Below are 25779 nucleotides of genomic sequence, written 5' to 3'. Positions count from 1 at the left end.
AATGGCTGACTAGTTGAGCCTATACCATCTTATAATGCCAGGAAGTATGGAAGTGCTCAAAAAGGGAGGGGAAAACCCACAGGGAAGGGAATATGTCAAAGGGACCTAGGAGCCAACTGGAAGAGTTCCCAATGGCCAAATGTGGAGCAAATAATCACTATATTAAAACCCAAAGTAAAAAATGAGCATCCTTGGTTTCATACTGATAAAGATAGCATACTGAATAAATAATAAATGGAGGAGAACAATTTTCCTCTTCAGAAGCGTTCCAAATCATTTATGTAAACACTCCACCCTCCAGGAAGTACAGCATAACCACTCACCCTTAAGTGTGGGCTGTGCATAGCAATTTTCCTGCAAAGAGTGCAGCATGCAAACAGGTGCAAGATAAGTGTACAGAGGAGACGCCTGGCTGCCACAACCTCAGCCAGGTAGTCAGGGTCAGTATGACAGCAACAAGTTATGGTGACTGCAGGCACCCTTGACCCGATGGGCTGAGACCAACTCTCTGCCTCGTGGTCTCCCTCTGAAAAACCCATCACCTTTGTCTAATTGGGAGAAACACTAGACAAACCCCATTTGAAGCACATTCTTTAAAATACCTAACAGTCTTCAACTGTCCAGGTCACCAAAAACAAAGAAAAGGAGAGCCTGAAACACTGTCACAAATGAAAGGAGCCTAAGTAGACATAACAGCTGAGTGTTGTGGAGTGCCCTGGACAGGATCCTGGCTCAGAAAAAGGACCCTGGGTAAAATTATGGAAGTCTAAACAAAATACGGATTTTTGGTTAGTAGTAATTATCAGTACTAGTTCATTCACTGTACACTGACAAGTGTGTCACGCTAATGTGTTACTCGAGTTAATTTTGGCGGGGTGGGTGGGGAGCATACAGGAATTCTGTATTATCTTTGTAATTTTTCTGTAAAACTATTCTATAATAAAAAAAAGTTTTCTTTTAAAAAAGTGTTTTTTAAAAAGGGATAACAATCTATAACCCCACTCCCCTCCCTCCCAGAAACAAGTGGAGCATTGTGTTGGTATTGGCGCAGGGAAAGAGGCACCCTTATCCCCTGCTGGTGAGGGTATGAATAGGGCAGATGCCCTGGAAGGCACTAGTCTGTATCCATTCAGTGCTACAGCGATGGTAGAGCCCCACACATAGACAGGAGACGTGTAAACACCTGCTCATCACACAGGTCCATGGTTCCATACCTGAAATCCCATATGGGAGCTGAATTTCAGAATTTAGGACATTTTTTTAGAAAGGTAATTTGATGCTTACAGTACATTAGATATTAGACCTCATCAAGATCTGGGGTAGCAACATGAAATCAAACTTGTTAATGTGCTGAAATATATGACTATTCACATCAAGTTGGTTGAAGAGTGTAGGTATCCTATTTATGAAAAAAAAAAAAAAAGAATTGTGTCTGACTTTGCAACCCCATGGACTATAGCCCGCCAGGCTCCTCTGTCCATGGAATTCTCCAGGCAGAAATACTGGAATGGGTTGCCATTTCCCTCTCCAGGGGATCTTCCCATCCCAAGGATAGAACCTGAATCTCCTGCATTGCAGGCAAATTCTTTACCATCTGAGCCACCAGGGAAGCCTATTTATAAAGAGTATAAATAGATACATGGTGTCTGATCAGTCTTTGCTACGAAATGAGTTTGTCCAAAACTTACAAAAGAAAAAGACAAACGCACTAGGTTTTCAGAGTTCTGGGGGTTCTGAAATTCCACATAAGTGACTGTGGAGTTATAGCAGAAAAATAATTGAGGACAATCTGATTGCCCATTAGCAAGGGAATGGATAAAAAACATCCTGTTCATTCACACAATGGAAAGCTGTCTCAGTTAAAATGATTGGACTACATCTCCATGTATCGACATGAATAAATCAAAAAAATGTATGCTGCATAAAAAATCCTCATTCCAAAAGGATAAGTCACATATGGTATCAATTAGGAAAATTATAAATGTGAACGAGTAAGTTGTTCATATATATGGAACTAAAGTTTTAAAACTTGCATGAGGAGGACACATGTTAAATTCAAGAGATGGATTTGGACCAGGTCACACCCAAGCCATCACGTGCCACCTGCATCACAATTGGTGTCCTTATGGATGAGATCTGGTAGCCAGAGGGTGACCGATGGTGGGCAGTCTTGTGGAGACAGCCTCTCTCAAGACCTGGGGGAAGGATAACAAAGAACCCCCAGGAGGAGCCTTCATGGCCCCTCAGGTCATGGCCAATGAGCTTGGACAGGGGCTCTGGCCCCATCAGAACTTCTGCCTGTTCTCTGATGGAGAGCTCTCGAGGCCTCCTGCACTCTTGGCAGGATGTTCAAAGCTGTAGTTGATGTAGACACCGCCATGAGTGCTCATCGGGGCGGGGTGCTTTGAGCAAGAGGTCTCCTTGGTCGCAGCTGCCTCCTCCTCCTGCTTCTGCTGCTGCACCAGAGCTGGGTTGACATCAGGCCCTGCAGAGCAACAGACACAGAGCAACACAGTCAGGGAGGCGACATGCTGGGTGCAGGATGCAGGCGTGTGTTGGAGCCTCAAATGGAAGTTCCAGAGAGGGAGGGCTAAGTCCTAAGCCCCCACCTCCCATCACTGCCCTTCACCCCAGCCCTCACTTCACCATACCCCCAAAAAACTGGTAACCGTCAATTGCCACCCATGCCCACCCTCTGGTCCCCCCTGCCTTCCAGTGCAGGTCCCTGCCATCCAGGGGTCTAGCAGGGGAAGCCCCAAGCCACCCATAGCCAGTGACTCCCTCCCCCTCCTCTCTTCCTTGGACACGCTGTGCAAGCATTCCTTGCTGAGAGAAACCATTCCTCACTGTCATCAGGCTCAGGTCAGAGAGGGGACCCGGATCCCTGCGCCTGCCACTCGCCTCTCTGTCAGGATCCCAGCCACTCTGCAGGGGGCGGGCCACTCAGAATCTCCAAGGGGTGGCCATGACCTGTGGGACCTGTGGCTCCCCAGCCAGGTAGCCTCTGGGGAGGTCCCCAACAACCACACTCTCCTCTTCCAAAGGGGGTCAGGAAGTTTCTACAAGACTGGGGTGCTGTGCGTAGGGGTGCCAGTGCTGTGTGGCCTCCAAACACACTGCATGTGACCAGCTCTATTACTGGGGTGGAGGGGTCTCGGGTTCCTCATCTGTGAAATGGGGATGAAAACATCACCTACCTCCAGGGATGATAAGAGGATTAATATATATTTATTAGCACACAAACACACTCTTCTATTAATATAAATGTTCCATCTAAAATTACCATTATTATTATTCCTGGTGTCAGGGAACAGTGCAAAATTGAACTCTCAGCTTGCCCGCCCTATGGGGGAACGCTTCATCCAGGGGTCCCGTTTAAATCTCTGTGGAGGCATGGGGTGTGTAAACAACTGTGCTCAGAAGGGACTTTTCCAGTGGTCCACTAGTTGGGAGTCAGCCTGCTCATGCTGGGGACACAGGTTTGACCTGGTCTAGGAACTAAGATCCCACATGTCTTGGGGTAACTAAGCTCATGCAGCACAACCACTGAAGCCCATGTGCTCCAGAGCCTGTGCTCCGCAACAAGAGAAGACCATGCACCACAACTAGAGAGTAATCCCTGCTCACTGCACCCAGAGAAAGCCCACAGCAACAAAGACCCAGAGCAGCCAATAAATAAACAATTCTTTTAAAAAGAATAACTGAAAAAATAAATAAAAAAGAATAACTGTGCTCTACAGTAAGCTCCGGGAGTTGGTGATGGACAGGGAAGCCTGGCATACTGCAGACCATGGGGTCGCAAAGCATCAGACATGACTGAGCAACTAAACTGATCTGATCTGAATGCTCTACAGTGAGGAAACAGAAATGTACATGTTGCTAGTAGGAGTTTAAATGGTAAAACTTCTTGGAGGGTGTTATCAGTTGGAATGAACAATCAGTATTCATGGACTGAACTTCCTCTAGGATATATTGGAGAATGAGGTCAAAGATTCAGCCACAAAGGATAGTCATTGCAGCACTGGCAATAACATGCAAAGTCAGAAATAGTCTAGTTCTAGTTCGGTCGCTCAGTAGTGTCCAACTCTTTGCGACCCCATGGACTGCAGCACACCAGGCTTCCCTGTCCGTCACTAACTCCCAGAGCTTGCTCAAAGTCATGTCCGTCAAGTCGGTGATGCCAAAAAGAGTCTAATGTCCAGCAACTGGGAGCTGGCTAAATGGACTGTGGCCAATCCATACAAAAGGATATGTTTTTCAACTGCAAGTTGTCACCCATGAGTGAGTCATGAAATCAATTTCTCAGATAACATCGGAATTTTTTTAAAAATCAATGATAGAATAGAACAGAAAATACCTGAAGCTTCTTAGGCAGTGTTATTTTGAGAAAGGCCTGTTCTACTCTGCATGTCCATGTCCATACCTGTACATATCACCTCTCAATGTGAAAATCTATTTTTTGCTCAAGGTCATGATCAAAAGTTCAGAGGCATGCAGCAGAGAACCATATGGCCACTGAATGTGTTTGAAACGCACATCTGACCCAAAAAAGATGTTTTCATATGCTAAATGAAAAACTGTAGCTTCTAAACCAGGAGGAACTGTGTGCCTACAATTTGGGGCAGTACCTGTCCCAGGTGAGGGGGGGCTGTGAGTGTTCCTGCCATTTTGCCTGTGGCTTGGAGTCTTGTGGGAGGGGCCTGGCACTCACCCAGGTAGCTGAGGATGACAGGCAGGAAGACCAGGCCATGCAGCAGGCCCAGCAGGGTGATGAGGAGGTTGAGACGGAAGAAGAAGATCTGGATGAGCTGCGCCTTGGCCAGGCCCAGGACAAGGATGCCAGGCAGGTTGGTCATGGCCACTCCTGCAAACACCTGGGGGTCACAAGCAGGTGTCAGACTGGGCACGGGGTGGCTGGCCAAGGACCACGCAAGGCAGCCCATCTACTCACCGCACTGCCCATGGAGATGGTGGCCTCCTTAGCCCTCTCCAGCCGGGTAGGTTTGGTGCTGATGGCAAAGGAGCGGGTGATGTGGGACACAAACTCCACAGAGATGCCCACCGCCTGAGGGAAGAAAGGGGGCTTCAGCTACCCAAGGGCAGGGGCAGGGGTCTCCACCCAGGCCAGCAGGCAGCACCTAGACTCTAGAAAGAACTGGGAGCCTCGTTTCCCACACTAAAGCCCTGACACTCTGGCCGGCTGGTTACCGTGACCAGGTTGATGAGGGACACGGCATTGTAGCTGATGTCCCAGAGCGCCATGAAGCCCACAGTGTCCACCAGGATCATGATGATGGAGAAGAGGTTGAGGAGGCCGGAGCGGACGTCCATGCCCAGCAGGAAGCAGCAGACAACAAAGGTGGGCACCAGGCAGATGGTGAGCATAAAGAGCCCCTCGGGGACTATGGTCAGGTACTGCTCATAGAACACGTTGGTGACCCTGTGGAGCGCAGAGCACAGTCACTGCTCCGCAGCTTCCTGTGCCCACTTCAGGATGAACACTGGGCCCAGGTGCAGCAGAAGCCTCCATGCTGGAGCCCACCCCCACCTTGCGGCCACCCTCACCAACCCAGCACCCTCACCCCCACCCCCCTCTGGAGCACATGCACTCACGAGTAAGGGAAGACCTCAAAATCTGGATCGGTGCCTGGCACCTTCCGCAGGTCAGCGGTGATGTTGGCTGCCAGTGCCCGAGTTGCCCGCAGAGCCTCTGTGAAATCCTGCGAGTTCTTCAGTGGCTTGTTGTAGGCCATGAACCGCGAGGCTGTGAAAGCCAGAGCCTGTGTCAGATATCCTCAGAACCCCCAAGAGGCAGTGCCCAGCTAAGTTCAGGGCTCTGCTGCCACCATTTGGGAACTCTTACTGCATGTTGAGCAAAGGGCCCTGCATTTCGGTTTTCCCCCAGCCCTGCAAGCTCTGTAGCTGGTCCTACCGCTGTGCCAGACTCAAGTCCTGGCCCTGCCTCTGATGGATGGAACTTAAAGAGTTCTCCTGAGGGACTTCACTGGTGGTCCGGTGGCTAAGACTCCAGGCTCCCAATGCAGGGGGCCTGGGTTCGATTCCCAGTTGGGGAACTAGATCCCACATGCCACAACTAAGAGCTCACATGCCATAACTAAGACCCAATGCAGCCAAATAAATAAATACATTTTTTAAAGAAAGAGAGAGATCTCTTGGATGAACCCAAACACTGCTCTGTATGGTTTCAAAACATGCACTGGGTTCTTAACATTAATTTCATTATTTTTCCAATGCATGTTTTCCTGTAAGAAAGGACCAGAAAGGGAGACAAAAAATACAACAGTTGACTTAACAGAGCTGTGGGTTGGGGGACCCCCTGGGTAAGTAGAATAGTCATTCATTGAACCAGCTGCCCACTGCCCACATCTGGGTGTGACTTGCACCTGAGAAAAGAGGGAGTAGGTGGCTCCCAAGTGCAGCATCAGCCACTGAGAATTCCATAAATTTCACACTGACTATGAATTGAGGGAATGGGGAGATGGAAACAGGCAGACACGGGGTAGAGTCCAAGGACGTGGAACTGGGTGACATGACTTCTGAGGACAGGACCAGGGCAGTTAGAAGCCCCCAAGAAGGAAGAAGGAGGGAAGGTTCAAGATGGAGAATCTGTCTCCTGGGACTTGTGGGGCCCCCGGGGCAGCTGACTCTGGTCTTCCCCTCCAGTCGAGGGCAGGCTTACCTAAAATCTGGCCATCTGAGTTCATATTCACTGAGGTGCTGTATGCTGCCAGGCCACTGCATGAGGAGGACCAGAACAGGTTAGCCAAGGATCCGTCCCCTCTGTGAGCTTGGCCTATGGCTACCCGCAGAGGCCGCACACTGCCTCCTACCCACTGTGACCCTGCCATGGGCACCCACACAGCTGTCCTCCTCAGTGGCACCCCCCAACCACCACCCACCGCCTACCCTTTCGGACATTTGATGTTGGGCTCGTCACTCAGAAACCAGGGAAGATATTTGTGGAACTGCTCCACTGATGGCCGGGCAGAGCCTGTTGTGGGACTCACACAGGTCTTCAAGCAGGCCAGGGAGTCTACAAAGAGAGTGGGGGGCTCTGTTCAGCAGCACCCCCCAAGGCCAGGCAGACGATGCCCTGCCCACCTTGTGCTCCTTTCCCATCAGGATCCCCATGCACTCCCACTGTTGTAACAAGCGTGGTTACTCTGGAGGGATATGTGTTTGCCTCTACAGATGGGAGGAGTGCCCCTCTCATATACGGAAAGTGCTGGTACCTTCAAGCAGGGGAGGAAGCAAAGTTCGGGGCAGAGAAACAGCCTCCACGGGGACTCCCCACGCCACCTACAAGTGCAGCTGCTGAGGCAGGATCATGCAGCAACCTCAGCTCTCACTCCACTCCTGTGGCGCTTGAGCACCAGCCTGCTCAGTGGGTATGGGCACAACTCAGCAGGGCCAGGAGGGTGCGATTGCCTGGCAATCCAGCTGGACGTCTACATACATAGGTGTAGCACCCCAACCTGTGCTCCTAGGCAGGGCCCCCGCCCCAAACTGACCCTGGAGGAGGGCAGGAAGGGTTAAGAGATCTTCCACTGGTCCTGTCCTCTCTCTAGTCTCAGTTTTCCCAAGCTATGGTGGGCCCTGAACTCCCAGAGGCCCCATACTCACTGACAGTCGAGGGGCAGAACTCATCTTTATTGGGACCATAGATATAAAGGCGGCAGCAGGAAGATGAAGTCAGCCAGTCAATGAAGTCGTCCACCCAGGAGGAGGCAGGGATGGCCAGGTAAGACCTGAATGTCAGGAAATGTCAGGGGACAGGACCGGATAGGCAGGCTGTGGTGGGTCCTTCCTACAGTCCAGCCTCCATGCTGGCTCCCCTCAGGCGCATGGCAGCAAGTGGGCAGCAGGGCAGGAGGAAGAGAGACACACAGAGGTGGGCTGGGACACTCACACATCAGGGAAGTCGGTGGCGTACTGGATCTTCTGGGTTAAGGAGAAGTTGTTGCAGCCTGCACTGGAGCAGATAGCATCCATTCCTTTCTCACTGGAGAAGTTGTAGCCCCCAGTGGTGACAAAATAGACCGGGGCCCCCACCTCAAAGTAGCGGTTCATAAAGAGGAAATAGTCGATCAGGTATGAGTCCTGCAGTGGAAGAGAGTCAGTGAGCCCATGGCCAGATGCACTTCCAGCATATGCTCAAGAGATACACACACAGTGATATACACAGAGGTACAGGCTCACAGAGTCATGTGTACAGTTCCACTACAAAGGTACATGGTCATAAGTATACCCACAGAGGCACACACACACTCCAAGGTACACATATCTAGGTATAATCACAGGAACCTACACAGAACACACTCAATGGAGGTACAAGTACAGGGCATCACATACCCCCTGCGTGAACATGCTCTCTGACACACACATACAAACACATATGCGTAATTTTACCCCTTCCTATATCATCCCCGGTTTGGCACAGCCACAGTCTAGCAAGTTAGCCTATGACCACAGCCCACATGGATGCACACATATAAACACCCTCGTGCACACCCTCAAGGCTGTATGCTAGGCATCTTCATGGCTCACTCCCTTCTCCTGCAACACAAAACTTCAAAGTGACATCAGGAATGATGGTGGAGTAGGAAGTACCAGGATTCCGCCTCCCCATCTAGACAATAACTGCATAACTGCGCTGGCAGAATCTGACTGATGTAACTATTTTGGTACTCTGGGGTCTATTGAGGGCTTCAAGTTTCCAGAGAAAGGCCTGGATGGTAGATTGTGGTTAATTTGATCTACTTCAGCTCTTAGTATGGTACTAGCTAGTCATCGTTTATCCTCCCGGACCTGTGGCAGGCAGCCAGGAATGCATTCCAGGAACAGTCTGCACACAGCTTGCATACCCACCTCTTAAATATCAAGGATCTGTGTTCTCATCACTCATTGCTGCTTCTAATCTCAGTAGAGCAGAAACAAAGTCAGGTGCCATTAGAACCTTCACCTCAAACTGAAGTGACTGCCAAGATATTTAAAGATTATCTTTACTTGCCCAAGATATTAAAGGGCAAGTGCTAAATTTGTCTTCCCCCTTCATATTTCCCTTTTTCTCCTTTTGAGAGCCAGACATTTAAGAAACATGACACTCAAAAGCAACCACAAATACAGGGAAAAGTAGATGGTCACTGCACATGCCCAGGGAAAAGCGGAGACTCAGAAAAGATCTGTAAAGATTTTACATCTCAAGCTGATCTCCAGGACAGAGACATCTGCAACAATTAACTTTTTAAAATAAATGAATAGATAAGCAAATTCTGGGGAAGGGAGAGAATCTGATTTCTGGAGTTATTTCAGACTCAAATGTTCATTTTCCAAAAATAACAACAAAATCATAAAACATGCAATGACTCAGAAAGATATGGCCCATACCTGGGGACAAAAATTAATCAACACTATCCTTGAGAAAGACCAGCCAATGGATATATTAGAGACTTTAAAACGACTATCTTAGAGATGCTCAAAGAGCCAAAATAACATTGTTTTCTGGACATAGTCAAGAAAACAACGCGCGAACAAAATGGAGGGACTTCCCTGGTGATCTAGTGGTTAAGAATCTGCCTTCCAATGCAGGGGACACAGGTTCAGCCCCTGGTCAGGGAAGTAAGATTCCACATGCCTTGGGGCAACTAAGCCTGTGCACCACAATGAAGACCCAGCACAGCCAAAGCACTTAACACACACACAATGGAATCAATGAAGAGAAAATATAAACCAGAACCAAAAAAGACGTTCTGGAGCTGAAATGTACAAGAAATAAAGAAATAACTAGAGGGATTCAAAGACATATTTGAGCAGTCAGAAGAAGAATGGCCACACATGAAGACAGGACAATTGAAATTATCAAATGAAGAACAGAAAGAAAAAAGAAAAAGGAAAATGAACAGAGACTAAGGGATTGTGCAGCATCATCAAGCAGAACAACACACACATCATAAGAATCCCAGAAAGAAAAGAGAGAGAGGAAAAGAGATCATTTGAAGAAACAATGGTCAACATTTCATAAATTTGATAAAAGATATGAGTATAAAAATCCATAGAACTTTAGCAAACTCTTAGTAGGAAAACTCAAAGAGACCCAGAACCAAGGCACATTACAATTCAAGTGTTGAACGATAAAGACAAAAAGAGAATTCTGAAAGCAACGAGAAAGAAGAGGCTTATTATATATAAAGATTATAAGCATAGTTCCTATCAGAAAACTTGGAGGCCAGAAGGCAGTGGATTTGTATATTTAAAGAACTTAAGTGCAAAAAAACTCTCAACCAGGAGTCCTATTTTTGGCAAAACTGTCCTTCAAAAATGAGGGAAAAAATTAAAGCATTCCCATATGAATAACTACAGAAGAAGTCTGTTGCCACAGGACCTGTCCTGCAAAAGGCTTCAAGTTGAAGTGAAATGATGCTAAAGTATACCTCAAAGTCATGTAATTAAATAAAGATCACCAGTAAAAGTAAATACATGGGAAATTATAAAAGCTAGTTTTATTACAACTTTGGTTTGTAATTCCATTTTTTTATTTCTACATATCTTAAGAGATTAACACATAAAAAAGTATTATTCTATGTTTTTGAATACACGATGTATAAAGATGTGATTTTATGATAGCAATAACTGAAAGGAAATGGAAAGGAGCAATATAGGAATAGATTTTTTTGTATGCAATCCATGTTAACCTAGGATAAATTCAACACATTGTAAGATATTTAATGTAATTTCCCTGGTAGCCACAAAGGAAATAGTCATATAACATACCCAAAAGGAAATGAAAAAAGAATTTAAACATTTCACTATCAACTAAACACAAAAGAAGATGGCAATGCAGGAAATGAGAAACAAAAAAGCTATAAAGTACACAGAAAACAAATAGCACAATAACAATTCTCTCCTCATCAGTAATTGCTTTACATGTAAATAGACTACTCTCTCTAATAAGAAGTCAGAAGTTGACCGAATGGGTTAGAGAAATAGGATCCAACAATATGATGTCTATAAGAGTCAGCTGAGATTCAGAGACACCCACAGGTTGAAAGTGAAAGTATAGAAAAAGATATTCCATGCAAATAGTACACAGTTTGCAAAGATTGCAAAGATATTCCATGCAATAGGAGGCTATCCCACTGCCAGGTAAAATAGGCTTTAAATCAAAAAAGTTTACAAAGGACAAAGAAGAACATTATATATTATTAAAAGATTCAGTACAGCAAAGGTAAGTGTGTATAAACAGTTCCACATCTAATGAATGACCATCAAAATCTATGAAGCGAAACTTGACAGAACTGAAGGGAGAAATAGGAAGTTCTACAATGAGTTCAATACTCCACTGTCAGTAACGGGTAGGACACCCAGACAGAAGACAAGTAAGGAAATGGAGGACTTGAACCACACTAAACCAACTGAATCCAGCAAGCTTATACAGAAACTCTGCCCAACAACAACAACATGCATATTCCTCTCAAATACACATGGAACATTCGGCAAGATAAACTGGGTGTTTGGCCACATATTAAATCTCAACATTTAAAAAGATAGATGTCATATTATGTATATACCCTGACCATGACTGCATGGTTAGAAATCACTAACAGAAGGAGAATTGAAAAATTCACAAAGTCGTAGAAATTATACATCCCAGCAATGATTTATCTTGACTATGACACCAAAGGCACAGTTAACAACAACAACAAAAATAGACAAATTAGACCTAATGAAGATTAAAAACTTAAGTACATCAAAAGATACTACCAGAAGAGTAAAAAAAGCAACCAACAGAAATGAAGAAAATATTTACAAATCACATATTTGATGTCTGATATTAATTAATCAGATATTAAGCCCACATATCTGATAAGGGATTAATTATCCAAGATATCTAAAGAACTCTTTAAACTTAGCAACAATAAAATCCAGCCCAGTTCAAAAATAGACATTTCTCCAAACGAAATATACAAATGGCCAATAAGTAAATGCTTAACATCACTAATTATTAGGGAAACACAAATCAAAACCACAGTGAGATACCATCTCATATCTATTATGATGGCTGTTGTCAAAAAACAAACAAACAAAACCCAAAAAATAAGGGTTGGTGAAGATATGGAGAAATTGGAACCCTGTGCACTCTTGGTAGGAATGTCAAATGGTACAGCTATATAGAAATCAGTATGAAGGCTCCTCAAAAAATTAAAAATAGAATTGCCATATGATTTAACAATTCCACTTCTGGGTATATACCCAAAATAATTGAAAGCAGGGTTTCAAAGAGATATTTGTAAACCCATGTGCATAGCAGGATTATTTCACAATAGCCAAAACATGGAAGCAACCCATATCCATCAACAGAAAAATGGTTAAGCAAAATGTGATATATATGCATTCATACATACAGGAATATCATTCAGCCATAAAAGGAAGGAATTCTGATACATGTTACAACATGACCAAACCTTGAGGACATCGTGCTAAATGAAATAAGCCCATCACTAAAGGACAAATGTATGATTCCACATGTGTAAGGGACCTGGAATAGACAAATGTAGAGACACAAAGGAGAATGGGGCGGTGGGGAGCGCCAGGGACTTGGGGGGAGGAATGGGGAGTTAGTGTTTAATAGGGACAGAGTCCCAGCTTTGCAGGATGAAAGAGCTATGGAGATAGGTGGTGGTGAGGATTGTACAACGTCCTTAATGCCACTTAAAAAATGGTTAAAATGGCAAATTTTATGTTATATTTTACGAGAAAAAAATTGAAAAAAATACATTTCATATAGTCATAAGAAACAAATCTCCCTCAAAGAAAAATAAACAAAGAGCATAAACAAAACCTCAGCTGGGGGACTTCCCTAGTGGTCCAGTGGCTGACTCCCCACTCCCAGTACACGAGGCCTGGGTTTGATCACTGGTCAGGGAACTAGATCCCACACGCCACAACTAAAGATTTCACATGCTATGACCAAAGGTTCCGAGTGCCCCAACTAAGAGCCAACACAACCCCCCAGAAAAATCCCTCAGCTGGTCTTACAGCCCAGTACCACCTTCCTTCTCACTGGTCTGGCCTACCAGGCCACTTATACCCATGCTGGGGCACTGGGGACCCTGTTCTCTTCAGCCGTGTGAGCAGTCCCCAGGGCCACCATGAGTGGCAGAGTCATTCTGGACCCTTGCTGGCTTTGCAGCCTCTTCTTGCTCCCTATGGTAGCTCGAAGGTGCCGTCCTGCCTGTCTGCTCTGCTCCCGCCTCATCTTGCTTCCAAGACCAGCACCACCAGCAGATGACTACCAGGCCACTGGAACCAAGATTCCTGCCCATGCCCAGACCCCCGTCGCCACCTCTACAGTGCCCTTGGATGTCCAAGCCATCATGATGCTCTCTCTCCCATAGAGCCCAGGTATGCAGACTTGCTTCCCCCAGCCACCAGCCCACCTCTGGTTGCATGTCCAGACAAACCTCAGGTCCCTGGCCTCTTCGATGTGTGATTCCTGTCAACTTCATATGCTTGCTGGTCCTGGTCAGCACATTTTCTCACCCCCTCACCTGCAGCGCCTCCAGCTCTCGGCCTTACTGCCTCTCCCCCACACACCTACAGTCACCCCTGCACACAGTAAATGAGCCTTGGTGCGCCCAAACTCCCATGGGTCAGTGCTGTGACCCTTGCCTCCTTCCTCTGCAAATCCCACTCATGCTCAGACACCCCTCAAGCCTCTCCTCCATCCAGAGCCCTCAACACCATCGAGGTCTTTTCTTCCCCAGAGCCCCCAACCCTCCCTGTCTCTCTGAGGACAGTCCAGGGACATTTCCTGCTACAGAACCCAGGCCTGAGGACACAGAGTGCTTGGCACTAGGCAGGCATTCACTGAGGTGTTGGTCATTCTGCCCGGATGGTCGGCTCCCACGGCCAGTCCCTCGGCTGCCTGGTCGTCTCCTTCTGGTGGCCTGGGGTTGGAGCCGAACTCAGGCACTTTCCATGCAGAATGTGGCTTCTCTTCCCAACTCCACATGATGCATGGTCCCCCACCCCTACCACACCCCAGGTTCAGGCCAACCCATCCACTCTGCGCTGCTGATTGCCCTCACAGCCTTGGGGACCGAGAAGAGGGGAGGGAGGCACCGACCTTGGGCAGAGCCAGCTGCTGGTCCAGCCCCACATTAATGTAGCACATGAAATAGAGACTTGCTCCGAACAGGGCCAGGAACAGCAGCACCTGGGAAGGGAAGCGTCACGTGAAGGCCTCCCGCCCAGCAGCTCCCCAGTCTGGGTCTGGACGGGGTCTTTTAGGAAACCTTCTGGAGTTGGGCCAACTTGAATCTCAGCAACCCCTCCCCGCCCCAGCTTCAGCCCCTGGACCGGGGCAAGCTCCAGACCCCTCTGATGACCACGGGCAAGGATCAAGGCTAAGCAGACCCTCCCGCCCCAGACACTGCCAGGCACCCCCAACCCTGGGTGGCATGAGGTCCCCCTGCTGCCCCTCTCGCCCGCTCACCACGACCACGCGGGTGAGCCAGTGCAACAGGAATGGGACGTAGAGCTTGCGGAAAAATCGGAGCAGGAGCCCCTCATCCTGGCTTGGCGGGGGCAGCTTCCGGGCTGTCTTGCAACAGCAGATGTCCATCCGGGAGGCCTAGAAGGAGGAAGGCACTCAAGACGACCCCAAAACAGACCCTGGGGACCACTTCTGTCCCGTGGAGTGGGAGAGTCACCTTCCACGGGTGGACTGTGCCAGCACCACATGGTGGGGACATACCAGTGTGCTCTTTTCTTTATCTTCATTTTCTGCTTTGATAAAATACCTTTGAACTTTGCACCATTACCGAAACAAGAGCTCCCTCCCTGTCAGTCTCTCGCTTATATTTTATTTCACGACTCAAGGTACTTTTAGCAGGTTTGATCATATTCCCCCAAATGACCAAAACAAAGTTAATTTTCCATGGGACATCAGGGACTTCGTGGCCTAAACATTCCAGCACGCTGTTCCCACACTCAGTCCCCATGCTCTGAGCCTTCTGTGCAAAGTGAAGCCACTCCATCCCTGGCCAAGATGGGGACCAAGGGTGAGTCCCTGGGCCTTGCCTCCACCCTTACCTCTTGCCTCCTGCTGTCGAGGGAGAGCAAGGCCACGAAGGCTGACATCTGTAGCAGGAAGTCAAGAAGCACTGCAAAGCCGGAGGTCAGGGCAAAGGTCCGTACAGCTGGCATGGGGGTCAGGGCTCCTGGGGGATGGGGAGGGGGGTCAAGAGTGAATCTCAGGGCCTGGCACCTGCTCAGATGGGAAAGACTTCATGAACTCCCAGTGCCTCGTGGGGAGGGGTTGCTCAGGCTCACCTAAGAAGAAGCAGATGGCCTCAGAGAGGCTGCAGAGAAGCATGCTGGGGGCCACTCTGCCCAGGGCTCGGCCAATGTGGGCCTCCCGTTCTTCCTCAGGCCTCCGAGGCAGCCTCTGCGTGGGGACAGCAGGGACAGGGTCAAGATCTGACCAAGGGCTCTGTCCCTCACAGGCCAGCTGGGAGCTGCCACATGCCCTCACTCCCCAAGGCATGGGCATTGCCTGGAGATGCAGCCAGGCCCAAGGAACTGCCCCCACCTTCCCCAGTGGGGAGAGTGGGGCAGTGACACTCTGCCCTGCTACATCTTCCACTTCTCAGGGTCTGGCCCAGAGAAACACATGGTGTATTTTGGGATGTCCATAGCATCCTTCCTCTGACTCATCACTGGAACCCTAAATGTTCACTAACAAGAGAGGCCAAAGACTCTACTTGTCTTTCCGTGGAGTGCAATCTAGCACTAAAAAGACAGAAGTGGCTCTATGTAGAACAGAGATGAACAAACATGACTCCATATTGGACCTCTAACCTTTGTGCTCTGTTGCCTGTGCTTAGTCTTATTGTCTCTGGATCTTTTGTAAAAGGATGTTGCCCAGAGCCTGGAATATACATGACAGCCCATTGCCAAGACTCTGACCTTTAAAGGTATAACACTTTTCCATTCACATAGAGATTAAGAGGTTGCAGAACAAAATCTAACATTTGCCTTGTTGGAGGGGTTTGGGACCTACCTTGACAGCTGCAAGAACAAAAGATTCTGGCACCAAAAGGTTTGCAACACCCAGCCACACCACTTCCCCTTTTAGTATAAAAGAAGTCTAAATTCTAACTCAGGTGAGGTGGTTCTTTGGGACACGAGTCCACCATCTTCTCAGTCTGCTGACTTTTCAAATAAAGTCACTATTCCTTTCCCCAGCACCTCATCTCTCAATTTATTGGACTGCCATGCAGTAAGCAGTATGAGTTTGGGCTCAGTAACATATGTGCTGTGTGACACTCTTACCAGACAATGTGGGGCTAACTGAGAGCAAGTTCAGGAGACATGTGATGTATGAATGCATTCATGTGGAAGACAAACACAGAGCCCTGTTTTCTACAGGAATTGTACACATGGACATCGGTGCTTAGGAAGAGGCTGAAATAAACCCAGCAAACCCACGGGGCCATGCCTGGGTGAGTAGGGGCAGTTGAGGGTGTGCAGAACTCCTGTCCTCTTACCTGGTACTCAAGAACGAAGATGAAGATGTTGTCGGCCCCCACGGCAAGCACCAGGAAGGGCACCACTTGAAGTATCACCAGTGAGGAAGGGACACCCAGGTAGGAGAAGAAGCCCATGGAGGCCAAGACTGCTCCCAGCACCACGGCCACCCCGCCCAGGCCCAGAGTGGCCTTGGAGTCCACCTGCAATGGGACCAGGCTCAGCCTCCTGGCTGCAGGGCTGCCCAATGTGCCCCCAACCCCAGTTAGAGGAGAGCTGCATGCTCTGAGCTTCTGCACTTTGTCCACTCTGCAGCGCCGTCCTCCCAAGAGCAGGCCCTGTGAGCCTGACCACTTCTTCCTCGAGCGTGCATTGTAAGACAATGTAAATATCAACTTTGCATTTGCACAAGTCAAGGGAGAGTTGTCATGAGCAGAGTGAAAACTTGCATGGCCTTTCGAAACAGGACACACTTCAAGAAGCATCACTCCTTGGAGGAGCCACCCTGGGTATGTCCACTTTGCTGTTTTGAAGTGCTCTAGAAAGTAGGTTGGGAAGGTTCTAGGCACCCTGATGGTGGGCCAGCTCACCCTCACAGCTCCCCTCTCACTTCTCACCGGTACCCGACGCCAGCTGGAGTAGCTGCCCAGGGCTAGGGAGATGTACAGGAAGATGACAAGGTAGCTAACAGCAAAGATGGGCAGGTCCTCGGCCGTGGTGCTGTTGATCTCATCCTCCAGGGAACGCTGTGGACACACACCCGACCAGACCCACTGACCCAAGAGCTCAGCCAGAGGGCACCGTGTATGGAGCCCGTGTGAGCTCTGACACGGCTGCAAGAACAGCTGTATCATCACCCCATCCTCCTGGGCAGGCACCAGTCAGTTCAGGGTCACTCGGGAGGGGTGAAGGCAGGATGGGGATACAGGACCCCACCAAAACCACCTGAACTGTCTGCCCCAGAGCCAGGGACCCTGCAGCCCCTACCTCCGCCATGAATGTGACCTGGAACACACCCGCCGTCCGACGCTGAAAGGCTCGCATCTCCTCCAAGAAGGCTCCCTCCCAGAGCTTAGCCTGGGCCAGCTTGGGGTCCCCAGGAGGGTAATTGTTGAGGGAGAAGGTCATGATCAGGGCCTCTGCCTCAGAATAGTCCTTTCCTGGAAGGAGAAATGCTCAGCTACCTCCAACCACATCTCTGCTTTCCTCCGCCTACTCCAGCCTCACCCCTACTTCCCCTCCCCCAACTGCAGCCACACTCCTGCCTCTCCTCCCCCACCCTCCTCATCCAAGTCATTGTGTAATTCTACATCCTACTTCCCTCTCTCAGTCAAAGGCAAAACCTGTGGTTCCAAGCACAGAGCCAGAGGACCTGAGCAGGGTTGGCGGAAGATGCAGTAAGTGACAGAGAAAGGATGAAGGATGGGCAGGTCTGCCGTCCCCATGAGCCCTCCACCGACCCGGCCACTCCCAGACAGCGGGAAGCCCCCATGGCCACCCCCATCCTTCTGTCCATGACTCCTGCCCCATCTGTCCACTCACTGGCCTCCTGGGAAGGTCAGAGCTTACCTTTGTAGCCCCCCACGGCGAGGAAGGGGAAGATGGGCGCCCCATAGTCAGCCATGCAGCTCAGGGCCAGGGCCGTGCCATCTTTGTAGGTGAGGGGGGCACTGGTGGGAGAGGAAAGGACCTTTCCTGACTCCACTCCAACCACCGTGGCCCCTGTGCCTCACTGCAGACCCCCAGCACCATCACCTGACCCCCGATCAGAACATTTCTTGGTCCAATCCAGACTGAACTAGAGCTCCCTGAGCAGGACCTCTAGTTCTCTCTCCCTTCACACCAGCCTCATGCTCCTGGCTCCACCATCATCTCCTTCCAGATTGGCAGGGGGATGCGCATCACACACACTCCCCTGGAGTGGCGGCTGGATTCTGGTACAAGCCCCTCCCTGAGTCCTAAGCACCAACAGAGACACACAGGCCTCACACTGCCCTCAGCGGTCTCCTCCCACCAGCCCAGAACCCTCCAGGCCCTGAGGTGGGAACTCCTTCTTTCCTCATTCAATGTTCCGGCCCTGTAACTGTGGTCAGGTCTCCATGCCCTCCACTGAGGCCTTTCTGTAAATGGGTCACAGGTGCCTGGACAAAGCACTCATTTTGAGTGTGTCTGTGAGTCACCAGCTGGCGGGGAGTGCCAGTTGCTGTGTGACCTTGAGCAGTTGACTATACCCTTCTGAGCCTCAGTTTCCCTGTCTCTGAAATGGGGATAATCAGGCCACCCAAGAGTTGTGAACATCCAAAATCAAAATAAAGGCAACTCAAGGACTGAAATGGATGAGATGGTTGGACGGCATCATCAACTCAATGGACATGAGTTTGAGCAACTCCGGGAGATATTGATGGACAGGAAAGCCTGGCGTGCTGCAGTCCATCAGGTCTCAAAGAGCCAGACACGACTGAGTGACTGAACAACAACAAAGGACTGGAAACCCGGAGCCAGAGCTTCTTCCCCTGACCTGCCAGTTCCGAGGGCCAGCCCTGGGGCTGAGGCACAGACTCTGGGAAGCAGCCCACACTTGGTTCGCCCGACGGTTGGGAGCCCTGACTCTAATCCAGAGGTATTCAGGGTGACCCAGGGTCTCAGGAGCCCTAGAGACCCTTTCAAGGTCTACAAAGTCAAAACTATTTCCATAATAACACTAAGATGCCATTCTGTTTTCACCCTTCTTTGATCTCAAGTCTGTGGCCTACAGACAGTTCACTGACATGACTTTCGTTTCATATTGCAGCTAACATTTAAGAAAGCATCACTTGCTGAGTTTGATGAAGTAGTAAAGAAAACCCACAATTCTCTGGAAAGGCTTTGACAACACACCTCCCTCTTCTAGCTACATGGATGGGTGTGCGGCCAAGCATTCTCACTGTGCTTCAACCAACAGGCCAAATGCAGAACCAGATGCCAGAATCCATCATCTTCTGCTAAGCCAAACCCCAGAGAGATTTGCAAAGATGTAAAACAATGTTACTGTGATCACTCCTGATATTTTCAGTACAGAAAATACAATTGTTTTAATAAAAATGTGTTATGGGACTTCCCTGGTGGTCCAGTGGTTGAGAGTATGCCTACTGGTGTGAGGGATGTGGGTTCGGTCCCTGGTCCATGAGGATCCAACATGCTGTAGAACGGCTGGACCCGTGCGTGCACCACAACTACTGAGTCCATGAACCACAGCTACTGAAGCCTGCATGCCTTTGAGCTGTGCTCCACAAGACAAACGACTGCAATGAGAAGCTTCAGCACCCAACAAAGAGCCTGTGTGCCGCAACAAGGACCCAGCACAGAAAAAAAAAAAAAAATTAATAATTTCCTTTAAAAATATAAATAAATAAAAAATGTTATTTGTGTCAGCATATAATGGGCCTATTATAGCTATTGTTACAGAATTAATTAACTATTTTGTCATTTCTCAGTTTTACTTTCTCACGTGGTGTCAGTGAATATAACCTTTACCCACACCCCAGCTCTCTGGGGTGCTTGGTCTTTCGTCAAGAGTGAAGGGACCCTGAGACCAAGCATTTGAAGACCTCTGCCCACTCCAACCCCAGGGGCCTCAGTGCTGCTAGCCAGCCTACTCCCTTCCAGGCTTGATAGCTCTCAAACCTCCACTCTTGGTCCCAAGACCCATAAGCTTCACTGGCTTCCTGCTTGCACCACGGCCAAGTGGATGCAGCTGGGGACCAACCCCCAAACAGCTTGAAGGAGTGTGGCTGCAACCTGCACAGGGCACCTAGCCCAGGCCCAGGCCCCTGCCCAGGCCTGGGGCACCTCATGGGCTGCCCATGGCCCTGCTGGCCTGCACCCAGGCCCAGCACAGATGCAAAGAAGGGAAACTACAAAGCACACCAGTGAGCAGGGCCTTCAGATTGCTCTGTGACCCTTAAACCAAGAACGTGCAAGGACGAGTCCAGCTACATCAGGAGTGCTACAGAAAGACCGCGTGGAGGCCAGGACAGTCAAGTGTGAATCAGCTATGGCGAGCGTGCACTGAGGATGGGGAGCCCAAGAAGGAAGTTGGAGAGACACGGCACATCACACCCCATGTGACCGAGATGCAGAGCACCTCGACCATATAAGATGTGTACCCTGCCTGGGCCCCACGAGGCCCACGTTGACTCCAGAACCTGGTCCCACGAGGACTCACTTGACACAGTAGAGGAAGTGGTCTCTCCAGTCCACCTGGGCGGTCTGCCCTGACAGCGTCTGGTTGGCTGTGAGCAGCAGCTGAGTGCGGTTGTTCTGGAAGTACTGCAGGAGGCTGTTGACGCAGCAGTCGGACAGACTGGCGTTATGTGGGTTGAGGGGGGCGTAGCAGGTGTCCCGCAGGGAGACGTTCCGCTGCTCCTCTGGCGACCACACCTGCAGATGCCGCAGCCTCTCCTGCAATTCCAGCACCTCCAGCAGCAGATCCAAGGACAGGATCCCGCTGAAGTTCTTGGGCCCCAGCAGCAGGGAGTCATACCTATAGCTGGGCTGGTGAGGTGCCGTCATGAACACCTGGCTAGTTCGGAAGAAGGGGCCGAAATACTTGTCGTGGAATGCCTTCTCGCGTCGGGCTAGGCTGTTGGGGGCTGACCACAGCTCCACGGGGTCCGTGGTCAGTTCTATAAAAGCCAGGCCCCCTGCCATGGCCACGACCACAACCACAGATACTGCCAGGATGGTTAGTGGCCACGAGGCCACCCAAGTGCCCCAGCACTGGAAGCAGCGGCTGAGGAGGGTGTGGGTGGAGAGGCTAAGCCTGTGGGCCAGGCTGATGCTTGCCTTGGGTTTGGGCGTCTTGCGCTTGCCCCTACACCACTCGGCCAGGCGGGATCGCAGGAGGAAGGCCGTGAGCAAGACAAAGAGAGAGCAGAGGATGATAATGAGGACCAGGCTCCCTTCCATCCGGCCCAGGCGGAAGGTGGGGTCCAGGGCCCGGGGCTGGGCAATCACAGGGCAGGAGGCGGCACAGTCCTGGCAGGAACAGGCCGCTGCACCATCCCCCTGGGACTGGTTGCAGGGCACGACCTCATCATTTAGAGGCTGTATCACGCTCCCCTCGGCCTGGCTAGGCTCCCACAGGTGGAAGGTGATGTCCAGGGGTGCCAGGCCATTGCTCGTGTCCCCCTGGAAATTGAGCCAGCGCTGAGCATTGCAGAGGGCAGAGCCATAGACGCCACACATGGAGCCCACGGCCAGTGTGGCAGCTGCGGGGATGCGCACGCGGCTGCAGGAGTTGTAGGTCTGCTCAGCGAAACTGCGCTGGTAGAAGGCCTCGTAGGCCACCACGGCCTGGGCCTGGCTGTCCCCCTGTGTGACCACTCGGGTCACGTTGATGAAGAGGCTCTGGTTGGCGCTGCAGGTGTTGTGGCAATGCAGGCTCACGAAGTTGTCCGAGCAGGCGGGACAGCGGGTGAGGAGGGCCTTGGTGACCCGCAGGCTCATGTCCAGGGCCACCAGCTGCTTGGAGGAGCAGCAGGCGAAGGTGGTGTTGGCACCAGTGTAGAGACGGGGACAGATGCTTTGTAGGAGGGCCAGGTGGTCACCTGTGATGTGGCGAGCAGGCGAGTTATCCAGGCAGGACACATTGGACAGCGAAGCCAGGCTTCCCGACAGCTCCGGGTTCTTCCCGCACTCATCATAGAAGGCGCAGTAGCCAGGCTGGTGTATGGGTGTGTACACCTCACTCTGGGCCTGTGGGACAAGGCAGTATCACCACGGGCCCCAGTGCTGGCTAGCTCCTCTGAGTAGCTGATGGAACAGTGGGCAGCCAGGGACGGCGTGGGGAATGATGCCAAACACGGCAGGTGAGGGGTGGACATTGGGCAGCTCCAGGATGCCAGGGGATCCAGGGGAGCACTGGGGGAGATGAGGTGCCCAAGTAGCACACTGGACTCTCGGCGGTGTCTAAGGATGGTGAGCGGATGGGTGAAGGCCTGGCTGACCCTGAGTGACAGGATCACTAAAGAAAGAGGTGACCTGACATATCTGGGAGAGAACAGGTCACCTAGGAGACCCCCTGGACCCCTGTGTGGTCCTCCTGAGAAACAGTGGCCCCTGGACAAGGCGAGGGGCTGACTCCCAGGGGCCATGTGGATGCAGGCCCTGTGTGCCTCAGGCATCTTTGCCACAGCAGTCAGCCACCACCATGCCCAAACTGCGGACCACACCCAGAGGCCGGGGTCCCTCTTAGAGATTCTGAGCAGAGCTTCCCCTGCCTTCACCTGCTAGGGGCTGAAAACTTTCACCCACCTCAGACATGGAAATGAACAGGAAACTTGAGAGGTAAGAACCTCGGACCTCCTCCCTGGATGCCAAATCCTCCTGGGTGATTCTCCCCTTGAATCCACCTCATCAGCACCCCAGAACTAGATCTTCCTTTAACCTCCCACCAGCCGCCTTAGGCCAGGACACCCACAGCGGACCAGGGGAAGAAGAACTTGGTCACACCCAAGCCAGCTGTCCCATTCCCCATGCTTGTGTCCATCTGATCCCATGATCTGGAGACTTGAGCAGCCCAAGACCCCCGATCTGCACACCTTCTCTGGGGAGCCTGGCATCCCTCATCTATGTAGAAATTGCCCCCGTCTGCAGACCCCTGGCCCTCTCTCACAGTTGCCAAGCAGCCCTTGCCCAGAGTGGACACAGGGACTCACCGAGTGCAGGAGCAGGGCCCAGAGCAACCAGCCCTTCAGGCCAGTCTCCACCATCCTGGCTCTGGGCAGGGGTCAGAGGGTAAGTGAGGCCAGGCCTTGGGGACAGCCAAGGGCCGGCTCCTGACAATGCCAGAGCCCACTTCAGCCGTACATATACTGAAACTGGGGACGGACTACAGGGCAGCTTCCCTACCAGGGACAGTATCACCTGACTGGCTTGGGGACCAATGGGGCTGAGCCCTGTGCCTCCCAGGGCTCTCAGCTAGTTAATGATCGATGGATCACTTGTCCCTCCCACCTTTAGTCCCACCTTCTCAGATGATCCTCTCAGGGTCTCCCCTTTACCCACTTCCCAAAGTGACCAAAGCCGGAGGGCTGGGCCAGCCAGCGGCCTGCTGAGAGTTTCCCACACGGCCTTGGCTGCAGGACCTACCAGGCCCAGGAGAAGAGGGAGACTCAGGTGGGTCTGGACACCGGCCCTCCGAAACTCTACCGCCCTTACCTGCCACCCCCAGATCCCAAGCCTCAGACCCCTACTCTCCCCAGTGCCCTCTTGGGTCCAGGCCAGCTCTGGCTGGGGCACACCCTTGCACTGTCATCCTTAGCAACTGTTGTTAATTAATATTAACAATCCGATAACAGAGGGGCCAGTGGGGAGTGGAGTGACTCAGGGACAATAGTCTCCTCCTGCGGGTAGAAGGGACGGCCCAGCTCGCTGGCGTCTGACGGCGCACAGAGACTCCTGGGCTGAGAGCCACAGCCTCGCTCTTCAGCCCTGGCCTCCTCCCTTATGTCCCTTGCCTGGGTCTGTCCCCACCCACCATGGAGGGGGCTGAGTGTTGCTGGGAGACTCAGACGAGCAGCCCCACCCACCATGGGCCCAGGTACTCTGCACTCACCCCTGCTCCCTCCAGATAGGGATCTCTGAAGCCTTCCTTGGGCTCACTATCACCAGAATGGGCCAGACCTTGGCCCCCATGCCAAGGCTGAGCTGATAAGGGCAGCCTGTGGAGACTATCTCCCCTGTGGCCACCTGCCAGAGGCAGTTGCAGGAAGGAACCTGCTATCTCCCTGGTCTTGTGTTTGTTTCATGGACGCTGGCCTGACTCAGAGGGAGCTACCCAACACATACAGGGGAAGACAGACGCCAAGAGGAAGGGAACCAGACGCCAAGGGGGGATGCCGGGGCAGGAGCAGACAGATCCCTAAACCTGGAATCAGCCACAGGGGAGAGGAGAGTCAATGGCCCAGGGCTTGCCTGTGTGCAGTGACTTCCCTCCAGCATCTCCCTGGCCCTGCCCCAACACACCCTGACCGGCAGATGCTGAGGACTCCAGCCCACAGCTATGGGCTCTGTTCTCTTTCCTAGATGTCTTCCCTGAGAAGCAGATGCTGAGACAGGGATTCCAGTGTGAATAGTTGATTTGGAAGGTGATCCCAGAGGGCAGTACCAGATAGCAGGGATGAGCCAGGACATGGAAAGGATCGACCAGGGTGCATTGAAGAGTGGGCTCTTGAGACTTCCCTGGTGGTCCAGTGGTTAAGACTCTGCACGTCCATTGCAGGGGGCATAGGTTCAATCCCTAATCAGGGAATTAAGATCCTACAGTCAAAAAAAAAGAGTAGGCTCCCATGTGGGCATCTGTATGCCCACAGAGATCCACCCGGAAATGGTGGGGAGCCTGCCCCAGAGGGTGTGGGCTTGTCCATCATTTCCTTTGGTTGCTGGTTGAGGATGCTCCCTGCAGATTCAGTCTCAGGCCCCCCTGCCATGTGTGGAGCCCCCAGGCACACCCCCTTGATCTAGTGTGTGCCCAGGGGAGGCCCATAGCGATGGAGCCCAGATGTATGGTATCTGCGGTCTTCTCTGAGACACACACAGGGTGAGAGCAGAACCACCCAGTTCTGAGTTACAGAGGAAAACGCTCAGCCACAGATGTACCACCTGGCTGCCTGTGCATGTAGGGTCTCTGAGGTCACGCCCGAGGGCACAGACTTCAGCTGTGATACTGTACAGGAGTGTACAGAAACTGTACACTCGTGTGTCCTGCTTTATCTCCTGACTTTGAACACAGACTCAACGCTCCCTTTACTCTCTGACTAGCACATGTGTCACTGGGTTGTGTCCCACAAAGTGATGGGTCGTCTGCTTTCCTCTTGCCAAAGGTCAGGCTGCTTCCAATAAACAAGTTTTTGGTGACTATCTTCTTGCCTAAATCTGTTTCCTCTATTTCATGTTTACCTTTCTCAATCCGGGATTCTAGAGATGAGATTAGAGTGTTAAAGAGTACGAGGTTGACAACCCTAAGTGCGCACAGTTCATCAGCTCTCTCCTTGGGCTAATCTAATCTAGGATATATTGAGTAATTATCTTGATAATTACTGATCGGTGCTGATTGGTTCTGGTTGGTGTCTGGTGATGGTAGACACCCATGAATATCCCAAGGTCTGTGATTCTTCTCACTGACACCAGCAAAAATAAAAAATGCCAAATCACTACCTTCATCTTCACGGTGTGTTCGATCTGTTA

The 25779-nt window shown here is 50.9% G+C and overlaps 1 protein-coding gene and 1 non-coding gene across 3 annotated transcripts; one reads left to right on the top strand and one right to left on the bottom strand.

Moving 5' to 3' along the window:
• Positions 1-1598: 1598 nt before the first annotated feature.
• On the bottom strand, positions 1599-23417 carry NPC1L1 (NPC1 like intracellular cholesterol transporter 1). Of its 2 annotated transcripts, XM_040259835.1 has the most exons (20): positions 23250-23417; positions 20756-22287; positions 18121-18221; positions 17539-17711; positions 17169-17297; positions 16572-16754; positions 15355-15469; positions 15115-15242; positions 14516-14653; positions 14147-14236; positions 7931-8121; positions 7645-7769; positions 6928-7054; positions 6674-6756; positions 6448-6486; positions 5614-5764; positions 5209-5440; positions 4952-5065; positions 4712-4874; positions 1599-2485 (listed from the first exon to the last, which is right to left on the bottom strand). In XM_040259835.1, the coding sequence occupies exons 1-20, from the start codon at positions 23301-23303 to the stop codon at positions 2286-2288; spliced, it is 4068 nt and encodes a 1355-aa protein (XP_040115769.1). In that variant the 5' UTR covers positions 23304-23417; the 3' UTR covers positions 1599-2285. The 2 variants fall into 2 exon arrangements, with proteins under 2 accessions (XP_040115769.1, XP_040115768.1); XM_040259834.1 differs by lacking the exon at positions 6448-6486 and having other exon boundaries at positions 6701-6756.
• A 1354-nt stretch (positions 23418-24771) lies between these two features.
• TRNAG-UCC lies at positions 24772-24844 on the top strand. Its single transcript has one exon. It is a non-coding gene; the product is annotated as a tRNA-Gly (tRNA).
• The last annotated feature ends 935 nt before the right edge of the window (positions 24845-25779 follow it).

The sequence above is a fragment of the Oryx dammah genome, unplaced genomic scaffold (genome assembly GCF_014754425.2).
Source record: "Oryx dammah isolate SB20612 unplaced genomic scaffold, SCBI_Odam_1.1 HiC_scaffold_18, whole genome shotgun sequence".
Lineage (NCBI taxonomy): Eukaryota > Metazoa > Chordata > Mammalia > Artiodactyla > Bovidae > Oryx > Oryx dammah.
Note: the sequence above shows the minus strand (reverse complement) of the source record. Positions and strands in the feature narration are given on the sequence as shown.

What these genes read in the sequence shown, in the direction of transcription:
- NPC1L1 (XM_040259835.1), bottom strand. Translation starts at nt 23,303, where the DNA reads ATGGTGGAGACTGGCCTGAAGGGCTGGTTGCTCTGGGCCCTGCTCCTG. An exon ending in GTTCTGCCCCTCGACTGTCA is followed by an intron (nt 7,055 to 7,644) that starts GTGAGTATGGGG and finishes CTCTCTTTGTAG; the next exon opens with ACTCCCTGGCCTGCTTGAAG. An exon ending in CCATCTCCATGGGCAGTGCG is followed by an intron (nt 4,875 to 4,951) that starts GTGAGTAGATGG and finishes TGTGACCCCCAG; the next exon opens with GTGTTTGCAGGAGTGGCCAT.